The 24,328-nt window shown below is 30.8% G+C and overlaps 1 protein-coding gene across 4 annotated transcripts in view; it reads left to right on the top strand.

The window, feature by feature from the left end:
• The window catches only part of LOC129223387 (serine/threonine-protein phosphatase 4 regulatory subunit 3A-like), a 74,602-nt gene that overhangs the window by 37,820 nt on the left and 12,454 nt on the right, over window positions 1-24,328 (top strand). For 2 of the 4 annotated variants that reach the window (XM_054857978.1, XM_054857976.1), the window contains exons 6-12: window positions 8,358-8,507; window positions 8,956-9,000; window positions 9,087-9,203; window positions 9,325-9,379; window positions 15,650-15,726; window positions 21,085-21,178; window positions 22,984-23,139. In XM_054857978.1, coding sequence (XP_054713953.1) covers window positions 8,358-8,507; window positions 8,956-9,000; window positions 9,087-9,203; window positions 9,325-9,379; window positions 15,650-15,726; window positions 21,085-21,178; window positions 22,984-23,139 — 694 coding nt within the window. Of the gene's footprint in view, window positions 1-8,357; window positions 8,508-8,955; window positions 9,001-9,086; window positions 9,204-9,324; window positions 9,380-15,649; window positions 15,727-21,084; window positions 21,179-22,980; window positions 23,140-24,328 lie in introns of all 4 variants that reach the window. The other 2 variants (XM_054857974.1, XM_054857975.1) reach the window with 1 other exon arrangement.

Raw genomic sequence — 24,328 nt, 5'->3', positions numbered from 1 at the left:
ATTTTCAACATTTAAATATCTATTGAATAATTGCTTTTCATAGTGCCTAGAGTTCTATTTATTTTACGAAAGTAGTGAAAACTGCCCCCCCCCTTTTCTTTTATACTTTAAAACAGCGACAGTGGTCGCCACCAAGTTTTTCAGGTGTAACGACCACTGGCCTGTTGGAAAATTTCTGAGTCTTGACCTTTACTTGTGCATTTTATGAAAACTGATAATAATGCTGCAGATTATTTTCAACTGCCCAAAATAGTGTCGCAGGCTGGCCAGAAAGTTTCTGCTACTGGGCCTGACGGCCGTGTTTGTCTGAAAAATACATGCTCAAATAAAATTATAAAGCATTAATGAGACAAAAAAAAAAAAAATAATAATTCAACAGCTTTATATCTGAATCAAGAATTATTTTAATAAAAATCATTAAAAAAAAAGTTCAAATAAATAGTACATAACAGGGTTCGCCAATATATATCAGTCAATATATATCATGACTAGCAAAAATACCCAGTGTTGCCTGGGTTAGCAATAATTATCAGAAACAATCGTTACTTGCATTTGTTTTCTGTTTTAAGTGAAAGAACTTAAAACACACCTTTTTGACATGACTTAAAATCTAGCTTCTTCCTTACTCATAAAACTAAAGTAGCAGTAAGTAAAAAGGGCAAAATAGTATTCATTTAGAAACGAAAACACAAAATTTAAGCTTATACAAATTTGAAGAATTTCCGAAATATGAAATTAAACTTCACATGTTTAAAAAGATTAATCAGTTAACATTTTTTTTTACATTGAGTCTTACCTTCTCTGTATGTCTATTGAAGAACGAACTATTTAAAAAAATGTAGCCGCGCCTGTGATCCCTTTAAACTTGCTTTAGTTATTTTGGAAAATCTCGATTATTGTGGGTTCTAGGTGTGATTTAAAATATTACCGAATTTGCGGGAATCGTTTTGGGATACCTTGGATAATGCTCTCCCTCCTTACTTTGTAAAACGGTATGTTACTATTTTTTGTTAAAGAGATAGTGTCGCCATATGCTGAGATACTTTTGGTCACCATAAAATGGCGCTAAACAATTTCATCCGTAATGTTTCCAAAATAAGTACAGTCGACGCTCATTATAACAACCACACATTATAAAGACCGTCCCATTATAACGACCAGTGGTAGAAGTCCCAACTTTGCTCCTATGAACTCTATGTTAATTTGCTTTCGTTATAACGACCGTTCTGTATCGTCTAATCCAATACAGCGACCAAATCAGCAGACGCTACTTCTTGTGTTCTTTCCAATAAAACAAATTTGTAGCTTAAAATGACATTGATTATTGTTTACGGACATCTGCCTGAAGTTTTCAATGTCAAATCCAACTTTAAGAGGGGGTGGAAGGGGGGGATTACCATTCACCACAGCTAGCACAGAAAAAATAATGGGAGGAAAAATCGAGAAAATTCCAGATTCCTAAGAAAAGGGAGTTGCTTGATGCATTGGTAGTTTGGTATTTGAATCTACTATTTTTAAAGATTTGGGGTTCTCGGGGGACTTTTAAATGTTTCTTTGTAAAGCAAGAGAAACACAATTTATCACCTATATCTGAAACAGAAAATAATGATTTGCAAAAATCACATCTGTTAAAAAGGCAGACCTCTGTTTCTGGTTTTATCTTCAGAAATTGTTGTGGTAGTAGTAGTAGTAGTAGATCTGAAAGTGTGTAACATTTTCCTCCCTATATTTTCTACTTTAAAACTTGTTTAATATTCTGTCATAATATTTTGCACACTATTTTTCTAAAAATTCCTATGGTAAAAAACATTTGGGCATTTACTTGGGCATGCATGATGACGGTGTACATTTTTTAAATTTATACCTCCTATAACGACCACTCGTTATAAAGACCTTTTTCTCTGGGACAGAGATGGTCGTTATATCGAGCGTCGACTGTAGTAAAATTTGGCGATGGTTTGAATTTGTGCACAAAGTCACATTAATGAAAGTTTTTGTGCTGTTTATGGATTTGCCTAATTTAGTTGCTGGATTATTTTACAGTAAAAAACGTTTTTAAAGATTCTTTGATTGACGATATTTTGTTTACATGGTGAAAGCTGACAAAAATTATTACTTAGTCTTTGACTTCAAAAACTGTGACAGTTGAAAAAACTGCCAAATGCATCCGCCACTGAAATCTTTCTGCATAAATTTTGGCGAGGTTTCTGCTGTTAGATTGGATAATGATTAAAAAAGCCAATCAGCACAAATAATAAAAAAAAAAACATTAATTACACTAAAGTTCTGTTTAAATGGAAAATAATCAACCAAATCTATAGTTATTATTGGCCAATCTTGGGGAAAAAACGTTACTTTAAGATTTGATTTGAGAAAAGCCTCAAACAGTCGGACGAAACACAAAAACATTCAACAATTCTAACTATGAACTGGGAGTTGAGATGATGCACTAAATAATGAATTGGGTTGAGGAAAGCCTTCGAACATGGAACAAAAAAAGCCCATAACTCGTTTTTCATACAACTTGGAACTTTCTAACAGATGCCATCTTCAGCAGAAAAGTAAGCGCTTTCGATGGACACGTAATTTTAATATGTGCACGTATTTTTTAACCGTCATATTGGGGCATTTATGCGAAAATTTGGACAAATTAGAATAAAAAAGGAACTATCAATCGGATTTTTATCGAACTGATCTACAAACCTCTGGTAGTTTCTGAAATCTTAGGGAACAAATTTACCTAAGTCCATTTTTATATATATAGATATCCAATATTTATTTTGAAAATATCATGATATTTTGATATTTACATTTTTAATTACAGTATTTTAGTATAAAAATTATATTAATTATAGTAATATGTTCATTTATTATTAAAAATAACCAAAAAGTTATGTACTATAGTTTTATGATGTATCAGTACATTATTAATATAACTAAATAATATGTATATTTTTTAAATATTAATTTTATTAGTAATAATCTCTTAAAATTATTAGTAATGTAATAATTTTAATTCATATTAAAAGTGCTTAATTAAATGTAAATTGTTGGTCAAAAAAAAAAAAAAAAGAAAATGTCTTATGACTGTGGACCGAATGATACATATCGGCGAACCCTAAGTCGAGTTATGATATGATGTGAATTGCAGTGGATATATTGCTTATAGATAATACAGGGCTCTTACGCTTCGAGAAAACTTGGAATTGTCGGGGAAAATGACATAGTTAAAAATATCAGGGAAAAGTTGGGGAATTTTCCAATTTTGACCCCCAAATTTTATAACTGCAACTAATGAAAATAACGCAAAATGTGCTACAAATTGTGTTTTTTTTTTATTTTTAAATATGTAATTTTCTTGAGAAATGAAAAATTTTGTTCATAAAACTTAATCTTATCCCCATTGCCTTGGACGCAAATGTACTAAAAAATTTCAACTGAATTGTTGTTTCATGAAGACTATTATTTTAAAATGGTTTTCATGCTACAAATTGAAAAATATATTTCTTAATTTTTGGCGTAGCCGCCATGTTTGTCATTCCCAAGATGGTAGTAGACAAGACTTTTTAAAAGCGTAGGTTTCTGAAAACGACATTGGATGTTTATTGCAATGCAAATCATTGATAATAACGCAAAATGTGACCTTTTTTTTTTCAGATAATTCGTATTTTCTGGAAAAATGCAAAATTTTATCTTCAGAACATTTTTTTTTAAATTCTAACTGATTTAGACGCCTATCAGGGTTGTTTGGTTTAAACCATGTTTTTTTTTTCCTTTTTCAAACCATGTGGTTTTTTTAAAGAATTTTTTTTTTTTTGAAAAATTTCATTGTTTTTCCCGAATCTTTTCATAAATTTTACATATTATTACAAATTACAAAGAGTAAAATCCAATTAATGCCAAGTAACTAGCAAAGCTTTATAGATAAATTTCAGATTGAATAAATTTAGAAACTTATATTTTTTAAGGTAATGCAAGTTTGCTAAATAGTTTTTATTTTGTTTTTATTTTATTTTTATTTTTTTATCTATGCAGCTTTTCTATTAAATACATAAATATACAAGGCAGACCAACTAAGTTTTTCTAAAATTACATGGAAAAAAATCCAAGTAACTCTTTTATAATTTTATTTATCATTATTTGTCAGTATTTTGCATTTCAAAAGATATTAAAAAGCATGCATATTTCAACCAAAACTTCATATGCTACCTAACTTGCTTGATTACTTAAGATTTATTGTATTATGTACCATTGAAGCGATGCATGGGGTAAAAATATCTTAACACTAGATAAATGACAAAAAAAAAAAAAAATAACTAAGGAAGTCCAAGAACACTTAGAGTAGGTATAAAATTGCACTTATACCTGCACACATTTTGCATCCCCATTAGACAATGCATTCAAAGCAAGAAAAGAAAATGTGTAAAATTATGGAAACAGAAAACATCCATGTAACTCAGTGCTCTTGTTGGGAGGGGGGGGGGAGCCAAATTTTCACCTTTCAAAGAACTTTTTTTATCCAAATATAATAAAAGAAGTCTCATGTATGAATGATGGAAGAATCAATAAATATTAATTTTTATGACAGTCATCATTATTAAAATATGTTAAGAGTATTTTCATTAAAGTTTGTACTGAGGCTTTTAACTAAATGATTGTTTTCTTTGATTAAAAAATTGCATTCCTACAGGAAAAATGTCTACAATGGAAAACGTAATTATTTTCTTAAAACCTACTTGTCCTGTTTCTATAATTGTTGTCAGGTATACATTAGGTAAAATCTTGAAACAAAATATGCGTTGATCTTTTGATTTTTCAAGTTGTATTATGTACATCAGACTTATTATTCATTTGTAGATGCTGCAAAATACTTTCCATGTTTAAGAATGCGTGATTTTAATTTTGTTTTTTTTATTTATAGTAAATTGCTATGATTATGAGGAAATTAATATGCAAGAATTTATTCTTGATTATTTGTAATTAATAATGTCTGAACTGTCACAGTAAATTATTTCTTTGATTATTTATACCAAGATTGATTTACTTATTTTATTTTTATAATATTTAGATATTTTCATGCAATATTCTTCTATAGAAATCTCTAAGTATGAAGAAATGAAATTACTAGATTTTATTCTTAATTATTTAATTAATTAAAAAGGAAATTAGGTACAAGTATGAATATTAAACATTCCTTAACAATTAATTCATAAAATCTTCATGATTTTAATAAAATAAAATTGTTTTTCTTTACAAATAGTAATAAAAACCTGGTTTAAACCCAGAAAAAAAAAATATTTTAGGGTGTTTTTTTTTTTTTTTTTTTTCGAAAAAAAAAAAGGTTTTACACTAACCTTGACGCCTATGTGCTAAAAACTGACTATTTCGTCTTAATTGTAACTTTCTAACAATTGTTAATTATTTATAACTACTTTTATGCTACAAATTTAAAAATCTACTTATCTTAAATTTTTCACTTAGTCGCCATATTTGGTTGTTTGCAAGATTTAAGTAGACGTAAGTTTACGAAAACAAACTTTACAGCAAAACACTAATGTACATGACATGTGGCATCAAAGAATCGCTAAAATAATTTGAAAGTATTTTGTTTGATTACTTTGAAAATATTGTTATTTAAACTTAATTTTGAATGGAGTAACCTGGAATTTTCTAAAAAAAAAAACAACCTGGAAAAATCAGGGATTTTTTTTTTTAACTACAAGTGTATGAACCCTGTAATAGTTTTGAATGTAGTAATGTTTTTCAGTTGTTGAATTATAAAAATACTTAATTGTTGAATTATGACAGAAATGTCATAAATTGTCACAGTGGCGTATATATGTTTTCATTTTGGAGGGGGCCCATGCAACTAAGATTAGCTCCTCCCCCAAAACTATTTTGAAATTAAAGTCCTAAAAAACGAAGTTTTAAAGAGATATTCAGTTGTATTAGGTGGGGAGATTTAAACACTCTTCCATCTAAAATTTTTCGAAATTGTAGTTTTTGCTTTTTCAGACTTCATACGGAAGCAGTCGGACCTTCGTCCGAAATTTTTTCGTAGCTGAAGTCTTAAAAGCGTGACTGTGGACCATATTTGGTAATGTTCTTAATTTCAGCCGTTTTTCAAAATTGAAGCTCCACAAAAGCTTTCATAAAATATTTTCGATCCTTTCAGTAGGAAAGGCGTTTGGTAACTGTCCCCAGGAAATTTTCGACATTAAAGCTCTAAAAACGAGGTTTGAGAAACTCGTTAATAGTTTTAGTGGGTGGAGGAGGATTGAGAAATGTAGCATTTTGAAGACTTTCTTATTAGACCAATAGGAAAAAGAAAAGAAAAATGAAGCGGGGGAGGGGAGGGGGAGAAATAGCGGTAGTTGGACGTAATTACCTGATCAATAGTCAGTAACTTTTTATTTTTTTTTATTGTAAGGTTATTTTCAAAATCAATTCAGATTTATTCCCAACATAAGGCAATTTTTGGAAGGGAGGAGTTCGAGACTCTTTCCCCGAAAGATAAAACGCAATTTCAGGTCATCTTTGGAGACGTTTAGATGTAAGGAACGGGTTTAGGAATCTTCCTCCGAAACTTTTCAAAATTGAAATCTTAAAGGCACAATTTCAGACTTTTTTGTAGTAATCTTAGTGAAAGGGTGTTGGTTCGGGGACCCTCCTTCAGAAATGTTTTGAAATTGATGTCCGAAAAAGGCCTAAATAAATGCGTTTTTAGGACATCAATTTCCATTGTTACACCAGCTAAAACTTATTAAATTTCTTGCAGGGAACAAGAGTTAACGAGAGAAACATTTTGAAGATCCTTCTTTTCAAACTAATTTTTTCTTAAAATAACTTTGCTTCCCCAAGACATGTTCTTTTCTTGAGTAAGGGGTACGTATCCCCTGACCCCTTTTCAGTATTATTAATTTGGGGCACCTCAAAGTTGACAACTGACATTTGTTCCTTGCCAAAATAAATTATTAGTTCAGTGATTTATTTTTAAAAATGAAATTTGTTAATATTGTCTGGGTGTGTATAAACATGGCCTTACTCATTGTGTTCTAGCTTGTCGGGCATATCACAGTTAGAATTTTGTACTGGAAAATAAGTACAACAAGCATTTAAAATAAAATGCCATACTTTTTTTATTTTGTATGCGTTTGTGTATCTTTATAAGACTTGTAAATGTATGATATTTTAAAAAAAGCGTTGTACTATTATGAACATTTGTCGAGATACCAGTACAATATGGATGCAAAATGTACTTTTGGTACTCTTTCCCTATGAAGTTTCCTTTTTTATTAATCTGATTGTGTATATATATGTACATTGCTTTGCTTTCAATTATAAAATTTCCCCCATTGTTATTTTTGCAACAATTGTTTTTACCTGTTTTGATAAAAAATCACTGCATTTTTCAACTCATGCGAGATTTTTGTGTTGTAAAGTAGTGCCAATGTTTTGATGTGTTGAACTTCTTAGTATCTGTATTAATTAATGTTCAGATTAATGCAGAAAAATAAAATTACACAGATAATTAAATCATGATTCTATAAAGTAAATAGGAGTTTCTGCTTTTAAAAAGCGAAGTGTTACTCCTCTACATCCTTCCATACCAAAATCTTTTAACTCAGTGCTTCCACGACTGCACCTAATTGCGCCAAAACAGTTCTTGTGCCACAATCCTGCTAATCAAATGTTTATTTTTGAAACTTCCAAATTATGCAAATCTTTTTTTTTTTTCTTCCCAAAATGAGTAAACTTTTAACTCACACCTCGAAGGCTATGAATATTACTAACTGAGAGCCATTGTACTAAGCTTTCTCTCTCTCACCTATTTTTCTGAATATTTTGGAAATAGTTGTGAATAGTTTTTTCAAAAACTACAGAATGTTACAAACGCAGCAAAAGAAGTCATCATATTGAGCAAAATTTTAGGATATGTTAAAACCATGAAAAGTCCTCAATTTTTCAAAAGAATCATTACATTTTTTAAGTATATATGAAAGTCAAAAATTATTTAAAAAATTCTTTCTTTAGATACATTTTGTAAAAATGAATCATGCATTTTTTTCATTTGTTACTCTATTAAAAAAGAAACCTTCTTTAACTCAATACAAATATTTTACCTTATCATTTCATAGCAAGGATCATTTTTAGTTTAAAATTGATGATAACATTCATTTTATTTTGCAGATAGTTCTGAGTTCTCCACCAGTCTCGTAAATGACTTGGAACATTTAGGTTTTATTTTAACCATCGGAATTTGACCTAAAGTGCATTATCTATTTTGAAATCATTTGCTTTAAGAAATTTCTTTCTATCACTTGTTTGCTAATAATTGCTGTTTTGTGATTTTGTAGGAAGATTCAAAATTTCTATCTGAATTATTTGCTCAGTTAACTGATGAGTCGACAGAAGATCAGAAAAGAAAAGAACTTATTTTATTTTTGAAGGAATATTGTATGTTTTCTCAGACGCTACAACCACAAAGTCGGGAGTCTTTTTTTAAGGTATTGTTGTGTGTTTTGTTATGTTCTTTCTTTCATTCTTTACATCAAAAGCTCTATTTGTTAGAAAGCATGTAAATGAGCGGTTTTTCTTAGACTGGACTCGGACTTTAGTTGAAGACATATATTGACTAAGATCCACCACAGTTGAAATCTTGGAAAGTTAATGAAAAATGCTCTTTTCCAAAAAGAATAATATCTAATTGTTTGGTGGAATTTTGTAGTTTTTCCTGATAAGTTGTAGTAGAACTAAATATTGTTGATAGAAGTTTGCCATTTTATTCAAATATAATTTCATCGACAGAGAAATTCTGTTACTGGGGAAAGCTGTTTTAAGTTAAAAAGTGAAAAAGGCCTATAAGAGTTGCATGCCTGACTCTAGAATATTCTCTGTCTGTATGCGTGTTTTTTAAGCTATGTGTAAATAATGTTTCAATTTTATTTTTCTTAGACGCTATCTTCTCTTGGTGTTTTGCAAGCTTTAGAGATAACTTTAGTAAGTATATGTGTTATATTTTTATAATACTCAATATGAAATAGGACTATTTACTAATTTTTTTCTCTATTTTTCACTATGTATAGAGCATGGATGATTCAGCCATTAAAGCAGCCTCCACTGATATTTTATCTTATATTGTTGATTTCAATCCGTCCATGGTTCGTGAATATGCATTACAGCAAGTGAACAAACAAGATGATGTAAGTATTTTTATATGTTATACATATGTGCATATTATTTGCCTGTATAATTGGTTCAGATTTTTCAAAATTTGTGTGTATTATTGTATTTTAATTTATTACTTTTTTTTTTAAATTTTAGGATCAATTACTGGTGAATATTATTATTGAACAGATGATCTGTGATCCTGACCCAGGTATAATTACATTCCTTTGCATTTAAAGAAATATTTAAAAAAAGGAAAAAAAATGGCAGGATATTTGTTTCTGAACGAGTTGATGTGTGCATCACATGACTTCTTTTTACCCCAATTTAATGATAATAGTAGTGCCTTGGAGTAAGCAAAGGAACACTTTAAATATTTTTGCCCCAAGTTTGTTGCAAACTGAAGCAAAAAAAAAAAAAAACATTTTATGCAGATTAATTTTTCTAATAGTCATTTCAATGTGATTCAATGGGAAACTCTCTAAATATTGCCAATAGTTGGCCAAAATGAAACCAAATTTAAATTTAAAAAAAAAATGCCAAGTTGGCGAAGAAACTTGCTGACCAAAAGCTTGGCGATATGTCGCCAAGTGTTTGCCAAATTATAACACCACTTGAGTTTGCATTAATATCAACAATGATTTCCCCCAAAAAAGGTGTAAAAAACCCCCTTAGGAAAATCCGAAGACAACCAAAAGGGAAGGTGCACAACTAGATCCCAGTAGGAGTCTATGTACCAAATTTAAACTTTCTGGGACATACCGTTTTTTGAGTTATGCGAGATACATATGTACATGCAGACGTCACGAGTAAACTCATTGTAATTAAGTCAGGGATCGTCAAAATGGATATTTGGGTCCAAAATTTTTCGCAAACACAATACTTCCTTTACTTTGTAAAAGGGAGTAAAAAACCATAGTTATTCTGTTCAAATTGAAGGAATATTGCCTAACAAAAGTCAGGGTTATTTTGTATAAATGATTAAACACCATTATTTGCAACATGAAATTAAATTAATGGTTTGTCACATACTGTTTATATTTATCTTTTGAAGATTGAAGTTTTCAAAAGTGAAAAACAAACATGCTCATAAAAAGAAGATTTTTATAAAACTTTTCATGATAACTGAAGTGCTAGTTGAATAACTAGCACAAAATTTTGTTACCATATTGTACTTAAAAGAAAGTGCATAAAGTTTTAGTTTATGTTATTTGAATAGTTTAAAAATTTTAGTTATTTGAATTGAAAAAAAAAAGGTTTTTGTTATTGAGCTATTGAAAAGAAAACCAAATTTTTTTTTTTTTTTAATTTTTGAAAGCAATTCAGACTTTAGTAAATGTTTTGTAAAAATAAAACAAAAATACAAAGTATGTAACAAATAAAAGTTGCGATCAAAATTACAAACAAATGCCTAAACTGTATACCTGTAATTCAAAAATAAGTCAAGTCTGAGTAATCTTAATCTTGATTGTATTTCAATTAAATGCTTGCATAAATATTGACTGTTTGTATCTTATTCTGTATAAATGTATTCCATTGTAATTTTGATAAAACTTCTTTATAGCCACGAATTTCTCAGATCAACTCGTTTCTTGGTTGGAATGTATAAAATTTAAGTCTCCCCTCCAAAAGCTAAAATTTAAAATATAAATTTTACCTTTTGTATAGTCATAGTTGTACATACAAAAATATCTTTGCTATTTAGTTCAGCGCATTAGAAGTCTTCAGAAAAAGTAATAATTTCAATGAGATAAGAGAAAAGGTATTTGGTTTAAAATTATCATGAATTTAGTGCTTTTATATATTTTACTTTTTCCAATGGCATAATAATGTAAGGGGAACGGACGCAATTAAAACCCTGCTTGTGTCTTTGTTGATGGGGCGAGAAGGAAAAAAACTTAGTCAAGAAGGGCTTAGACACATATTTGATGCCTTTATTTTCAAACACTCACATAATGGTAACGCCAAGAAACATTCATTGCAAACTTACTATAGCCAGTAAAAGAAAAATATCCCCAAACAAACTACAGAAAAGTACTGTCAAAATTCTTTCATACCAAAATTTTAGAAGCTATCTAAACATCTCATAACCAAAAATGCACAATTTGATTATTTCCATAGTTATGCAAAATTCACATTGCTTAGATAGTAGGGCTGAGCATGTAGGAATTTCTACATCGTGATGCATCGCCAACCTAACATCGGGATGTAGCAATGCATCACGATGTGAGGTTTTTTTTTTTTTAACTAAACTTGCTTGTTTAAGTTTTGCAAAATATATGCAAGGTATAAAAGTTATATATAATGCCGGATACGAAATTAACAGATTTCAGTACCAGAAAGAAATTCATTATACACTATGTGTCCAAAAGAAAGTCGCATGCCTTAATATTTGGTTGGACCACCTTTTGTGCTTATTACAGCTTTTATACGCCGTGACATTGCTTCAGTGAGCATTTGTAGAGTATCCGTTTTTAATTTAGCCCACAATTCTATCGAGGTCTCCTAAACGTTCGATAGATGAAGGAAGTGGTGTGTGATCTTAAATCCTTTTCGAGTACGTCCCACAGATTCTCGAATGGATTGAGGTCTGGACTTTGTGGTGACCAAATCATGTGTTGAAATGATGCATCGTGCTCATCGAACCAAGATTTAACAATTGTAGCCTGGTGTACTCTGGCGTACACCACTTGGAATACACCATATATATACCCACCTGTCTTGGAATACACCACTACTATCAGGAAAATAAAAGTCCATAGATGGTACAACATCTTCATCCAAGATGTTAAGGTACTGTGCAGACTTACTTCATTTGATTGGTGCACAATGCAGCCGAGCCTAGTCCAGATGAACAGAAATAACCCCATTTCATTACACTGCCTCCAAAAGTGTGCCCAGTGGAAACGAGACATGCAGGGTCCATTGTGTCGTGTGGCTCTCTTCGAACCCTGACTCATTTTGAAAGAGCGTAAATCTTGACTCATCGAACCACATGACCTTTCCCCAATCATTAACAGTCTAATTTTTATGATCTTTTGCAAATTGCAGTCTCTTTCTTCGATTAATGGCACTCACAAGTGGCTTCCTATTGCAACACAGCTTCTTAGTCCCGATTTTTGAAGTTCTCGTCGCATTGTGCTCTTGGAAATTGTTTTACTTCCCTCATTGAAGAGTGCTGTGAGTTGAATGGTTGATTTCTTGTGATTTCTCTTCACTAATCGCTTCAGAGAACGCCCGTCTCGTTCTTCCAGAATGGATTTACAACCACAAAGATGTCGCTAGCAGGTAGCTTATCCACCATCTTTCCACCTTTTAATAATGCGTTGAACAGTTCGCAATCCTATACCTCTAATTTCAACTTTATCTTTGCATTTGGTCCCACTTTGGTACAGGCCAACAATTTGCCTCTTTTTTAACTCTGTCACATCACTTCCTCGAACACAACTACCGATTCCATCGCTTACTTCGAACTAAGCAGTCTTCTAGTGCAACGCCCGCATTTTAAGCTTGCATCGAGCAAAGATTTCATTTTAAGCTTGCATCGAGCAAAGATTTATGAAAATATCTGTAATACTCATTGAATCACCTTCTTCCAAAATTGGAACGTTTAAAACTCGACCGCGACTTTTTTTTTGGACGCTTAGTGTATTATACAGCTACTAAAAGCACAAGTTAGTGAAACATGGAAGACAAGTTTTGAGATTACAATGAGCTTTCTTTTTCCAATGCAAAAAGATGTAAGTAAACGAATGCAAAGTCACGCATTCTATTCAAAAGCTCACATATTCTTGCATTAAAAAAAGGTTCCTTGTAATCAATAGCGAGGAGGGGGGTCGCACCGGGTGACGCTCAAAGAGAGTTTTATAGTTTATTAAAAATGTAAATATTTTTTTTCTGAAAAATTCCACCAATATATCTTAAACTATATTTAATCCAACAAATTTAACAAAAATAGAGTGCCCAATCAGGGGTCTGGCCAGAACAAATTTGGGTCCGTTAACGGACCCTTCACAAAAATCCGATCAACCAAAATGGACCTTTCACAAAAATCCGATCAACCAAAACGGACCCTTCACAAAATTCTGGTAAACAAAAACGGATCTTTCACAAATTGTTTATTGAAAAAGCAAATCTCAAATTAAAATAATACAGCATATTTAAAGTTAAATTAGAGGAATCAACTTATACAAAATCAGCTAATTGCTGATGCTCCTGCAAGCCATAAATAATTACTACCGCCAAATAAATATAATGCCTGTTGTTGGTTTCTTTGAAAGAAATTAACAGCTGAAAGTCAGTTTGGTTTATAATTTTGCTTGTTTGTTTTATGCAACAGTGTTGTTGTAAACTTCTTTGGAAAAGCGTCAACATTCTGGGAATAGGCGTAGTAAACACTTTTCTCCCCACTCATGATTTAATCATCAATAATATACAGCGAAATGAATTTAGAACTGCAAAGGATAGTATGGGTGGGGCGGATGTGATCGCTTCAGATAGGGTTACAAAATTCAAACTTATCGCCACTTAGTGTCTGGTGGTGCGATATTAAACTGTTATTTTGGGAGAAAGTTATATATGTTTGGTTTTTCGATACTAAAAAGGATTAATTAACTTTAAATAAACTTTTATTTACCGTTATTTTTTTCTATAGATGCCTACATTTTGAAAAACGCAATCTTTTTACATCCGATACGAGAATCATATTTTATTCTTTTTTTCAAGCTAACTTCGCTTTATTAGGATGCAAATAAATGAAAAGTCTCTTTATTTTTGTAACAAAGCTTATTTCAAGTTTTTAAAGGAGAATTCCATTTTCTATTATGAGTCAATAATTAAAATGTTGAATCGATGACTTATTTCTTATTTTATTTATTTATTTATTTATTTTTGCTTCAACTGTGTCCAGTTTAATGATATGTTTATCATAGGACTCTAAAATGCAATTCAAAAGTAATTTTATCAAAAGTATTTATTTTACAAGCCGTTTTTATACTTTTGATTCCTTCACTTTGAGCATTGCAATCTCTTTGCATCTGCTGTGGAAATCTGATTTTTTGACATTTCGATGTTTAGTAGGCTTAGTTAAGAGGTAAACAAAATATTTTTTTTATTTTTGTGAAAATCACGGAGTTTATAAGGTTTGAATGAAACTCTGTGCTCTTAAACAGTGTCTTGGGTTAAAAAGTTAAATGCTGAACCCCTGCCTAATTTTTTTTTCTTACAGTTATTTTAAATACTATTCAAAAAACATTTCTAGTATAATTTAACATGATGTAGAATGGTAGATAAATATCGATACTTGAGGGGTGCCCTTCTCCCAGGGAGCGATGCCTCCCCCCTCTTCCCAAATACTAGAAAAACACTCAAGAATGATATTCTCAACAGAAAAGAGAAAAAACACTCAACTTTAAGTGTCAATGATGCAGTTTCCACCTTCTCAAGAGTCTAAACTTTCGTTTTTACAAGAAAAAAATTTTTTTTTAAATTATTTGATTTTTCACAAAAATAATTGATTTTTCGCAAAATTATTTTATTTTTCACAAAAAACGGACCCTGTGAAAAATCCTGGGCAGACCCCTGCCAATATTGCAAGAGGAGGGGAAGGTTACATATATCATCTCGGACAAACTTTGCATAAAATGGATTTGCAGTTAATATTTGTCTTCCAAACTTTTGCTATGCCACAAAAATAGAACTGAGTTGTGTTTGAAAATTATATAAATTTTGTGTTTACATAAAACATTTATAAAAGGTTTTTTTGGGAGGGGGAGCAGGGGTTGGCACTATGAGTTGCCGACCCATGTGACATCTGTGCTAGGAACTCTACTTCTTATAACACCAAAATACATGTTGCATTTTTTTGTTGCTATTTTGCTCTTTAAAGTTTGCTTTTTCTCTGGCAAGTGACTATGATAAACTTCCTAGTTCTTCAACATATCTTTTATCCATAACTAAGAACACATGTGCAATTCTTACATGTTTTGGGAGAAATGAAGGTATAACTCTTACTCTTTACATCTTCATTGTTAAACCAGATTGGATCGACACACTGCTAGGTAACATTTCTGTGGAAAAATTAGAGATTAAAATAGCAGCAGCTCTGGACCGTTGTCCACACATCGGAGCAGTATCAATACATTGGTTTAGAGAAAAATTCTAAACTGGTTTGATGATATAGGATGCACACCAGTTTTTGGCGATGCATTGCTCAGCCCTAGTAGATACAGTGCCTTATTCCATCTTACAGCAATATTTTTCAAAGTTAGCAATGTTAATTGTTTTGCAAAGTTGATATCAGACGTTATTCACTGTTCTATGAAGTAAAACATGAATTATTTTGGTTCTATGTTCTTTTTAGTTTTGATTTTAAATTGATAACTTAATTTAAAGAATTAAATTGTTTGATTTTTTTTCACCTTCAAAACCCATTCCTGTTATTCAACTCTTAGAATTACATTAAGATTTTATCTGATTACAGAAATGGGAGGAGCTGTTCATTTGTCTGGTATAATAAAAATTTTGTTGGATCCTGAAAACATGCTGGCAACTGTAAATGTAAGTAATGCACAAGATGGAATACTATGGATAGTTGTACAGTAGAACTCCAATTATCCAAATCAATTGGGACCAGACCTTATTCCGATAGTCAACTTTGGATGACTGGTTATTTTCTAAGAAAAAGATCTACATATTGTACTTAATCACTACATGTATGTTGAAATTAGGAGAGAAAAACTTTCGAGTTTTTAAATTAAATAAAAAGGGCCGGCTGACTAGCAACGAACGACAGCCAACAATAGAGCTGCACAAATAGATGATGACTTATCATAATAATGTTTGCATTGGTCCTACACCAGTTTCACAGAATGAAGGACAATAGCACACTTAGACAAAATTAGCATTTTGTGAATCGCAGTATGTTTGTCTTTTTTTTTTTCTGAAATTCCTAAGGAGATTTGGATAATTGTAGTTCTACTGTACCTCTTTAAAAGCATGCCTAAAATTGAAAAAAAAGAAAAATTCTATTCCTCGTCCCTTTCAATAGGGATCCCATTGTACTGTATTAAGTCTCTGGTTTAAAGTCACTAAAGGATATTGAGACAGAAAAATTGCAATTCTGTTAAAATTCTAATTTTATTGAAAAAATTGCTTTAATTCCAATAATTTTGACTTTTTTTGCATACAAGAAACATTTTCAATATTAAATCTTAAATATTAACATATATTTATTATTAAATTATTGTTAATGCAGTAGACATGCATGAAGCAACTTGTGTATCTCCAGGAAAGGGACACCTCTGTTTTACAGTTTAAATGTCCAGTCCCTTAATGACACTTTTTGGGAGGTTCTAACACTTTTTTTTGCTTCAATAAGTTTACCATTTGACTTCGTTCATGGGAAGGATTGCCACTTCAGATTTATGTCTGATCCATTGATGCAAGTATGATGGTTAAATTATAAGTAAAAATAAAATAAATGTTAATCCTTTACAATGTGGCTAAAAGAAGTATTTTTTAAAGCTTAATAAATGGTTTACATATGTTTTTCCTTTGTGGGTAATTCCACGTTAAATCAATAAAAAATAAGTTTTTGACCACACCATTTCCGATTTGAACGAAAATTGGTGTGAGAGACACATATGCCAAGATAAGTAATCCTGCCAATTTTTAGAATTCTACTTGAAAAATTTTACGAAATATAGGGCTGTTAAAAAACTAAAAGAACGAAAAGTTTGTGACATACAAATGACTAACTTCTCTCCTAATTATAGTAGAATAAAAATTCAAAAATCATTTAAAGCTGAAGAATAGAGCTTTCTATTGATATAAAATGTCGCTTTCTTACGACAGATTTAAGTTTCAAAGTCATTCACTGACTTTTGACCTTGAATATCTCAAAACATGCCCCCTTGGAATTTCTTCAAAAAAATATTTTTTATAGCTCTAACATTATTCTTCCACTGCACCGGAATTTAGAGTGGGATTGTAATGGCAAGGTACTGAAAAAAAATCAGGAATGTTTACATATTTTACATTTTGGAATTCCATATTTCAGGTCAGTGACCTGCTTGACCTCCTCCCCATTTCCGATTTTAATGAAATTGCGTGTAAAGAGCACATATGACAAGATAAGGAATCCTGCCAATTTTTAGAATTCTACTTCAAAAATTTTACGAAATACAGGGCTGTTAAAAACTTAAAAAGTGAGAACTTAAAGTTATGACATGCAAATGACTGTAACTACTATTCTAATGATAGTAGAATTAAAAACCATTGCTAAGCTAAGAAAAATAGAGCTTTTTATGGATATAGAACATGATTTTTTTATCACAGATTTAAGTTTCAAGGTTATTCTCTGTGACTTTTGATCTCGAATATCTCAAAACACGCCCCCTTAGAATTTCTTCAAAAAAATATATATTGTGGCTCGAACACTGTTCTTCCCCTACACCAAAACGTAGGCTGGGACCGTAATGGCAAGGGACTGCAAAAAATCAGGAATGTTTACATATTTTAGTTAGATGCTTTACATTATTTCTGTCCTAATATTATTGTTTTAATTTTTTGGGCATCTTCTTCATAAAGTATGCATTTTGACAAATCGACAGGTTTCTTAAATAAGAGCTAGAATATGACAGAACTTTTATTTTAGAACCGTAATTTTTATCTTTAATTAGAAACAGATGTTGGAAATAAAAACAGCAAGTTTTAGCCTATATGACAAAGCTTCCCGTATAATGCAGACATGTGATTTTTCCGTATTTTAACGGAATTCCTTATTTTCGGTTATTTTGAAAAGCAAAAACTTCATTTTGGTGAAAATCCGTATTTTTATTTTTTTCCTGTGAAAAAAAAAATCCTTTCTGCGCATGCAGCTACTTAACCAATGGGTGCAGTGTTTTTCTGCATTGCGATTTGTTTAACTTGATTCCAATCTGTATAGTGATGCGTACTGCGCATTAACTCATTCTCTACTTAAACGAAAGGGCAGTTCGAGTGGTTAGAGCACGCTGCGTAATCCCGTGCTGCGATTGGTCAAAAGAGAAACGATCTATTGAATATAGATCCTTTTGAGAAAAGGGTAAACAAAGGGACTATTGTTGTGTTATACGATTTCAGTTGTGCATTGAACACGCTCTTGCAGCAATTTTTTATTTTATTGCTAATCTTTTTTGAAATTTCTTGCAAAAAATTTTTTTTATTTGATAAAGATTTTTAAAAAAGAACAAATTTCGATCGTGTTGGATGGATTCCAGTCCTATGTTCCAGAAGTGGTGCATTTATAAACTATGGTTGAACATTTTTTTAAAAAATCAGATTAATTTTTTTAATTAAAAAAATCCATTTAACTCTAATTTGATTTTTATCTCATGTAAGACTAGTTTATTTTCCCCTATTTTTCTGTTATCTTTACTAAATTTGATATGAATAATAGGCATCAATATTAAAATTTGTTTTACCTCATAGTTTTTTGGCGCAGTAATGCTTGAAATTGAAATAAATTTTTCATAACTAAATTTGATTTGAACAATATGCATCAATATTGAAATTTGTGTTACCTCATAGTTTTTTGGTGCAGTAATGTTTGAAATTGAAATAAATTTTCAATAGTTTTTAGAATATGATAGATTAGCTTTGTGATTAATCTTTTCAGTCATGAATAAACTGTCTCATTTATTAATAACTGACATTCCTAAGATCCTTTTTTAATGTTTTGAAAAGTTCATAGTTTTTTAATACGCCCTGGTATTATCCTTAGGTATCCCTGGTCCCCAAAGCAGAATACTACTAAATTTGCGACGTACGTCGGAGAACAGATGCCTAAACAACAGAACCATTCTGTTCAAATTTGAGAGGAAAAGTCAGACACATTTTCTGCAAATATCTTCCTACTGAAGATAGAATTTTACACAAATTCTGCAAATTTCTTTAAATTAGAGGAAAATCTAAAATTCTCAGGGAAATTAAGATAATTCGGTGGGAAACTCGCGAAAAATGTTGAATTCGATAAGTCATCTGCAGGAACTATAGATTTAATTTGAACTTAATGAAATCTACAGAATTTGTGCAAAATTCTATCTTGAGTTTGAAGATATTTATAGAAAATTGGCAGTTTCTGCAGATTTTCTGCAGAAATTTCATCATCACTGTGGAAAGATTCTGATTTTTCTAGCGTTTTTGGTTGCCCTTTTCCCTATATTACTCAATCTAACTTCAGCCGCTGCAACCTGAACGTATGTTTTTGGAAACATACCAACATTGAAACATGTCCATCGCCGCAAATTATGTGACTTGTTTGAGATTTCAGTCTTTTTGAATCCTGAAAATATTTCTATTATTTAGAGAGTTTTGAAGTGTTTTATTATATGCGACCCTAACTCAATTCATGTTATTTATTATTTTAGTAATTTATTTGTTTATGAACAGTATTCACTTACTTCTTCATCCCATGTACAATTAACCCCCCACCCCCACCCCCAAAAAAAGTGGTTTGACACCTAGGTTTGATTTTTTATAAAATTTTGTATCTTTCTATGCATTTTAGATAGCATAAAAAATATTTTTTGGAGAATCTAGTCAAGTTTTAAAAACTGAAAAATAAAAAAAAAACCTGTATGAACGATTTTTTTTAGAGGGGGGGGGTTGTAGAAAAGGGTTACGTTGGTTGCTTGTGTATACAATACTTGAAGTAGTTGCAGAACAATTTTGGGCAAATGGTTTTACGTTAAAGAACATCATCAAGTATTCTGCTTTTGGGTCCCTGGTTATAGCAGTTTATGTAATTTTTGAACGTATGTCATGACGTCGTGGTATTTCAGTATTATTTTACTTCAGTGTTTCACACGTCTGATAATGGCAGAGTTTTGTTTGTACTTCATGAATAATGCATCCAAAAATGAAAACAATAATATTAGGACAGAAGTAATGTGAAACATTTAACGAAAATTCAGTTGACTCTCCAAAACATGAAGTCCCAAGTGACCGGCCAATAGCTTTGAGTTACAGGAAGTTGTATGTAAATATTCTTTATTTCTTTTGCAGAATCTTGACATTTCGGCCCCAGCCTATGTTAGAAAACAAGTGTTACAGCTATAATAGGTTATAGGTTTTTGAAATTCTAAGGGGGGTGTGTTTTGAGACATTCAAGGTCAAAATTCACAGTGAAATGAACCATGGTGAACACTTGAAAACGTTCACACCATTGACACATGGTGAACCTTGAAACCTAAACCTGTCGTGACAAAGCCATGTTTTATACCAATAGAAAGCTCTATTCTTTAACTTTACAGTGGGTTTTAAATGTTTGTTCTATCCTTAGGATAGAAGTTAGTCATTTGCATGTCATAACTTTAAGTTCTCACTTTTTAAGTTTTTAACAGTCCTGTCTTTCGTAAAATTTTTGAAGTAGAATTCCGAAAATTGGCAGGATTACTTATCTTGTCATATGTGTCCTTCATACAAAATTTCATTTAAATCGGAAATGGTAAGGAGGTCACTGACCTGACATATGGAATTCCAAAATGTAAAACATGTAAATATTCCTTTTTTTTTTTTTTTCAGTACCTTGCCATTTGCGATTCCACTCTAAGTTTTGGTGCAGTGGAAGAATAATGTTAGAGCTATAAAATATATTTTTTTGAAGAAATTCTTAGGGAGCATGTTTTGAGATATTCAAGGTCAACAGGACACTGTGAATGACCTTGAAACTTAAATCTGTCGTAAGAGTTTTTTATATCAATAGAAAGCTTTATTTTTTAGTTTTTCAATGATTTTTGAACTTTGTCAAACCAGGAAAGGTGGTGATCCTATTGTTTTTCAAGCAATGCTTTATACTTTCTGTAATTGACCATTTGTGATCTAAATCCTCATAGTAATTTATATTCATTTATTTTTCATTCTTATTTATTCCAGAAATCAGATTTCCTGAATTTCTTTTACAAGCACTGTATGCATGTATTAATTGCTCCAATGCTTGCAAACACAACAGAAGATAAACCCAGTAAAGGTGATGTTACTGTTTTACTTTTTTTTATTGCCAATATATTTTTGCATCAGATGACATTTGCTTCCTTTGTGCTGCTAAAGGTTTGATGAGTGCAGTGAAACTTATCAGGAACGACCATCAGCTGTTCCTAGAAAAATCGGTCATTAAGAAAGGTGGTCCTCCAGAGAAGTGTACATATTGCATTTCTCGAAAAAATTAAAACGAAATTTCACTGTTACGTATTACTTAAAAATTCTTGAAACAATTGTTTGCTTTTATTTAATGAATTTTGCATGTACGAATTATTACATATTTTAGAAAGCATAAAAATTTGAGCTCTTAAAGCAGTGACATATATGTGAACTTTCTTTTCTCCCCTAATTTTTCCAAAAGTACCTCTTTTCGTAATTTATTTTTTAAGTACTAACATTTATGCTTATGTCTTGTATTCTCTAAACTTGACATGATGTAGGATGATTCACCAGTAGTTGACTATTTAGTGGACATTTCTACTAATGCTACCTAATTTCACAAAAAAAAATAAAATAATTGAAAATTTTCTAAAAGTCAATAAACCTATCAGAATTAATGATTGTTAGTTATTTTTCTGTTTTAGTTAATAATTTTCAAATTATTTTCAGTAGTAGTTAAAAAGTGAGATTTTGCCAGTAATTGACTACTCACCTCCAGTATTTGACCGCTCTTTAAAGCACAGTAAAAACTAAAATTTTTTCAAACCCAACTGTATGCACGTCTGTATGGGATGTCATCACAGACGCCATGTGACCTTTCACAACTTGACACCGCACAAGTCGTAAAAACGGAATTTAAAATTTTTACAACTAAACTTGATTGTGTATTGTGAGACACATACAGACGTATTAACAAAACTCATCACAGTGGATTCATCACTGTTAAGATGCATGTTTGGTTGCCTTCAAATTTGCACTCATAAATAGGATCAGACATTGAAAAAAAAAGGCAAAACTCGTTTAGAATTAAAAAGTGAAATTTATGTTGACATTTCAGTGATAAATTTTTTGTGAAAAAAATACTTCTCTTTATTTGTATAAGGAAGTAAAAGGTTCTTCTCCTAATATTATCTAAAAGAGTAAAATTTTAATCTGAAGAAATTTTCCGGGCAATACGAGTTTTCATTAATCCAAGGTAGCGTGAACCCCAATTATTAGCTCAGATTTACGAGACTGCTATATTTTGTGTTCTCAATAAATTAAAACTTAATAAAGTACTAAAGAACTCCTTGTCATATTAAAACATTTTTATGTATGAAATGAAAGCCCAATTTCAATATAAATTCACGATTTTGAAGCAAACAAGCAACAAATACTTAAAATCACTATCAGTGTTAGAATGAGGAATTTAAATCTAGATATACTTTGACACTAGGGGTAAGTTTTCTAGATGTGAAAATTTCTTGCGGCTATTTTTAAAAAATTAAATAGGCATTGAGGTTATAAAAAAAGGAATAGAAACAATGCACACATACCAGTTTAATTTTTAAAATTTAAGTAAAATATCTTTTTGTTCCTTTGCATCAGTTACTGGTTATGATTGCGACAAGTTGAGAAATAAAAAGTTTGAATCAATCTGAAATTTTAGGCGACAAATTTGGTATCTAGGTTTGGAAATCTGGGCGTCAAAACCGAAATTTTGTTGCAAAACAGCCCTAATGCCACATATTTGTAACACTGCTTATGATTTTTTTTTTTTTTTAAAAGCTTTAGACCTGATGAATTAAATATCTTACTTATGCACTTGATATAATAAATATATTTATTAATTTTCGCTCTTTTTTCTTTCAGAAGACAGCCAAACTGCTCAGCTAATGAGTCTCATTTTAGAATTATTATCATTTTGTGTCGAGCACCATACATACCATGTGAAAAATTATATTTTACAAAAAGATTTATTACGAAGGATACTAGTTTTAATGAAGTCAAAGCATACATTCCTAATATTATGTAAGTAGATTATTGTTTTTTAAATTTACCTAATATATTTTTTTACACAAATCCAAACATTTGTTACATGTGATCCATTTGATCTTTTTTGTCCTCCTGTACTCTGGCAGAATAAAACAACACATTTAAAACTTTTAAATCCATACATCCTTTCTTTCCCTCAAATTGTTCCCAAATTTCGTTCAATCAATCACTATTTTTGGAAAACTTTTATGTGTTAATCATCTTCAGTACACATATTTAAAAACTTTTAAAATTATTTTAAGAAATATTTTCAAAATAGATATAATGAAAATACTGTGGATGTGCTGGTCATGCCACAAAAAGTATTAATTTATTGATCAATATTTATTAAATATCCTTCAAAATAAATATATAGAACAACAATGTATTTCTGGCAACAATTTTCCCTACCCTAAAAAGTATTTTTCTCAAAGCTCCTTCACACTGTGTTCATCTATAGGTCATGAAAAATCTTAAAATTATTTGTCTCATGAAAGTTTTGTCAGTTCACTTGAGGTCACAAAAAATTTCTGCTTTGTTAAACTTTTAGTCTTAAAAGAAACAGTCTTAAAATAAACTCTTTGATTTAAAACATTTCAAAAAATTTAAGTGTTCATGTCAGCAAGCGTGATTACCAAACTGTTCATCTTCCATTGTGGATTAGATTACAATGTGTGTATTAGTACTAAAAGTATAGAAGTAGCATTTCTTTTTTTCTTCACAGTATCACTCATTCATGATTGTTACAAATAACGACTAATGTGAATTAATTTGTAGATGTTTGACATTTTGTATGAACCAAGTTCAACTGTACTTAGGTTGACCATGGAATGTTTGATGTCATTGAAAGGGAGGGGGAAGAAAGATATAGAAATACCAAAGAACAGCTTTTGCAATTGTTGAGTTAAAATGTGTGCATTTATCTACAATCAGTTAAGCATTGGTGGAAAAATAAACAAATTTTTTTTTAATTGTGAAAGGGAAAATATTTCTGAAAAAAGTATTTTCCTTTCATTCATTTTAACATTTTAAACTGATGAAAAAATACTTGAAATCAACAGTCACTAACTCCTGCCTTGAATCCTTAGCCCTAATTTCTGTTGAAAATTATCCATCGCTTTTTTGAGTTTTTCATTTTTCATACCCCATTTTACAGCTTGCAAATGTTTTGCACTGAACATTGATT

This window comes from Uloborus diversus, chromosome 5 (assembly GCF_026930045.1).
Source record: "Uloborus diversus isolate 005 chromosome 5, Udiv.v.3.1, whole genome shotgun sequence".
Lineage (NCBI taxonomy): Eukaryota > Metazoa > Arthropoda > Arachnida > Araneae > Uloboridae > Uloborus > Uloborus diversus.
The sequence above is the reverse complement of the archived record's forward strand: the minus strand, read 5'-3'. Positions and strand labels throughout refer to the sequence as shown.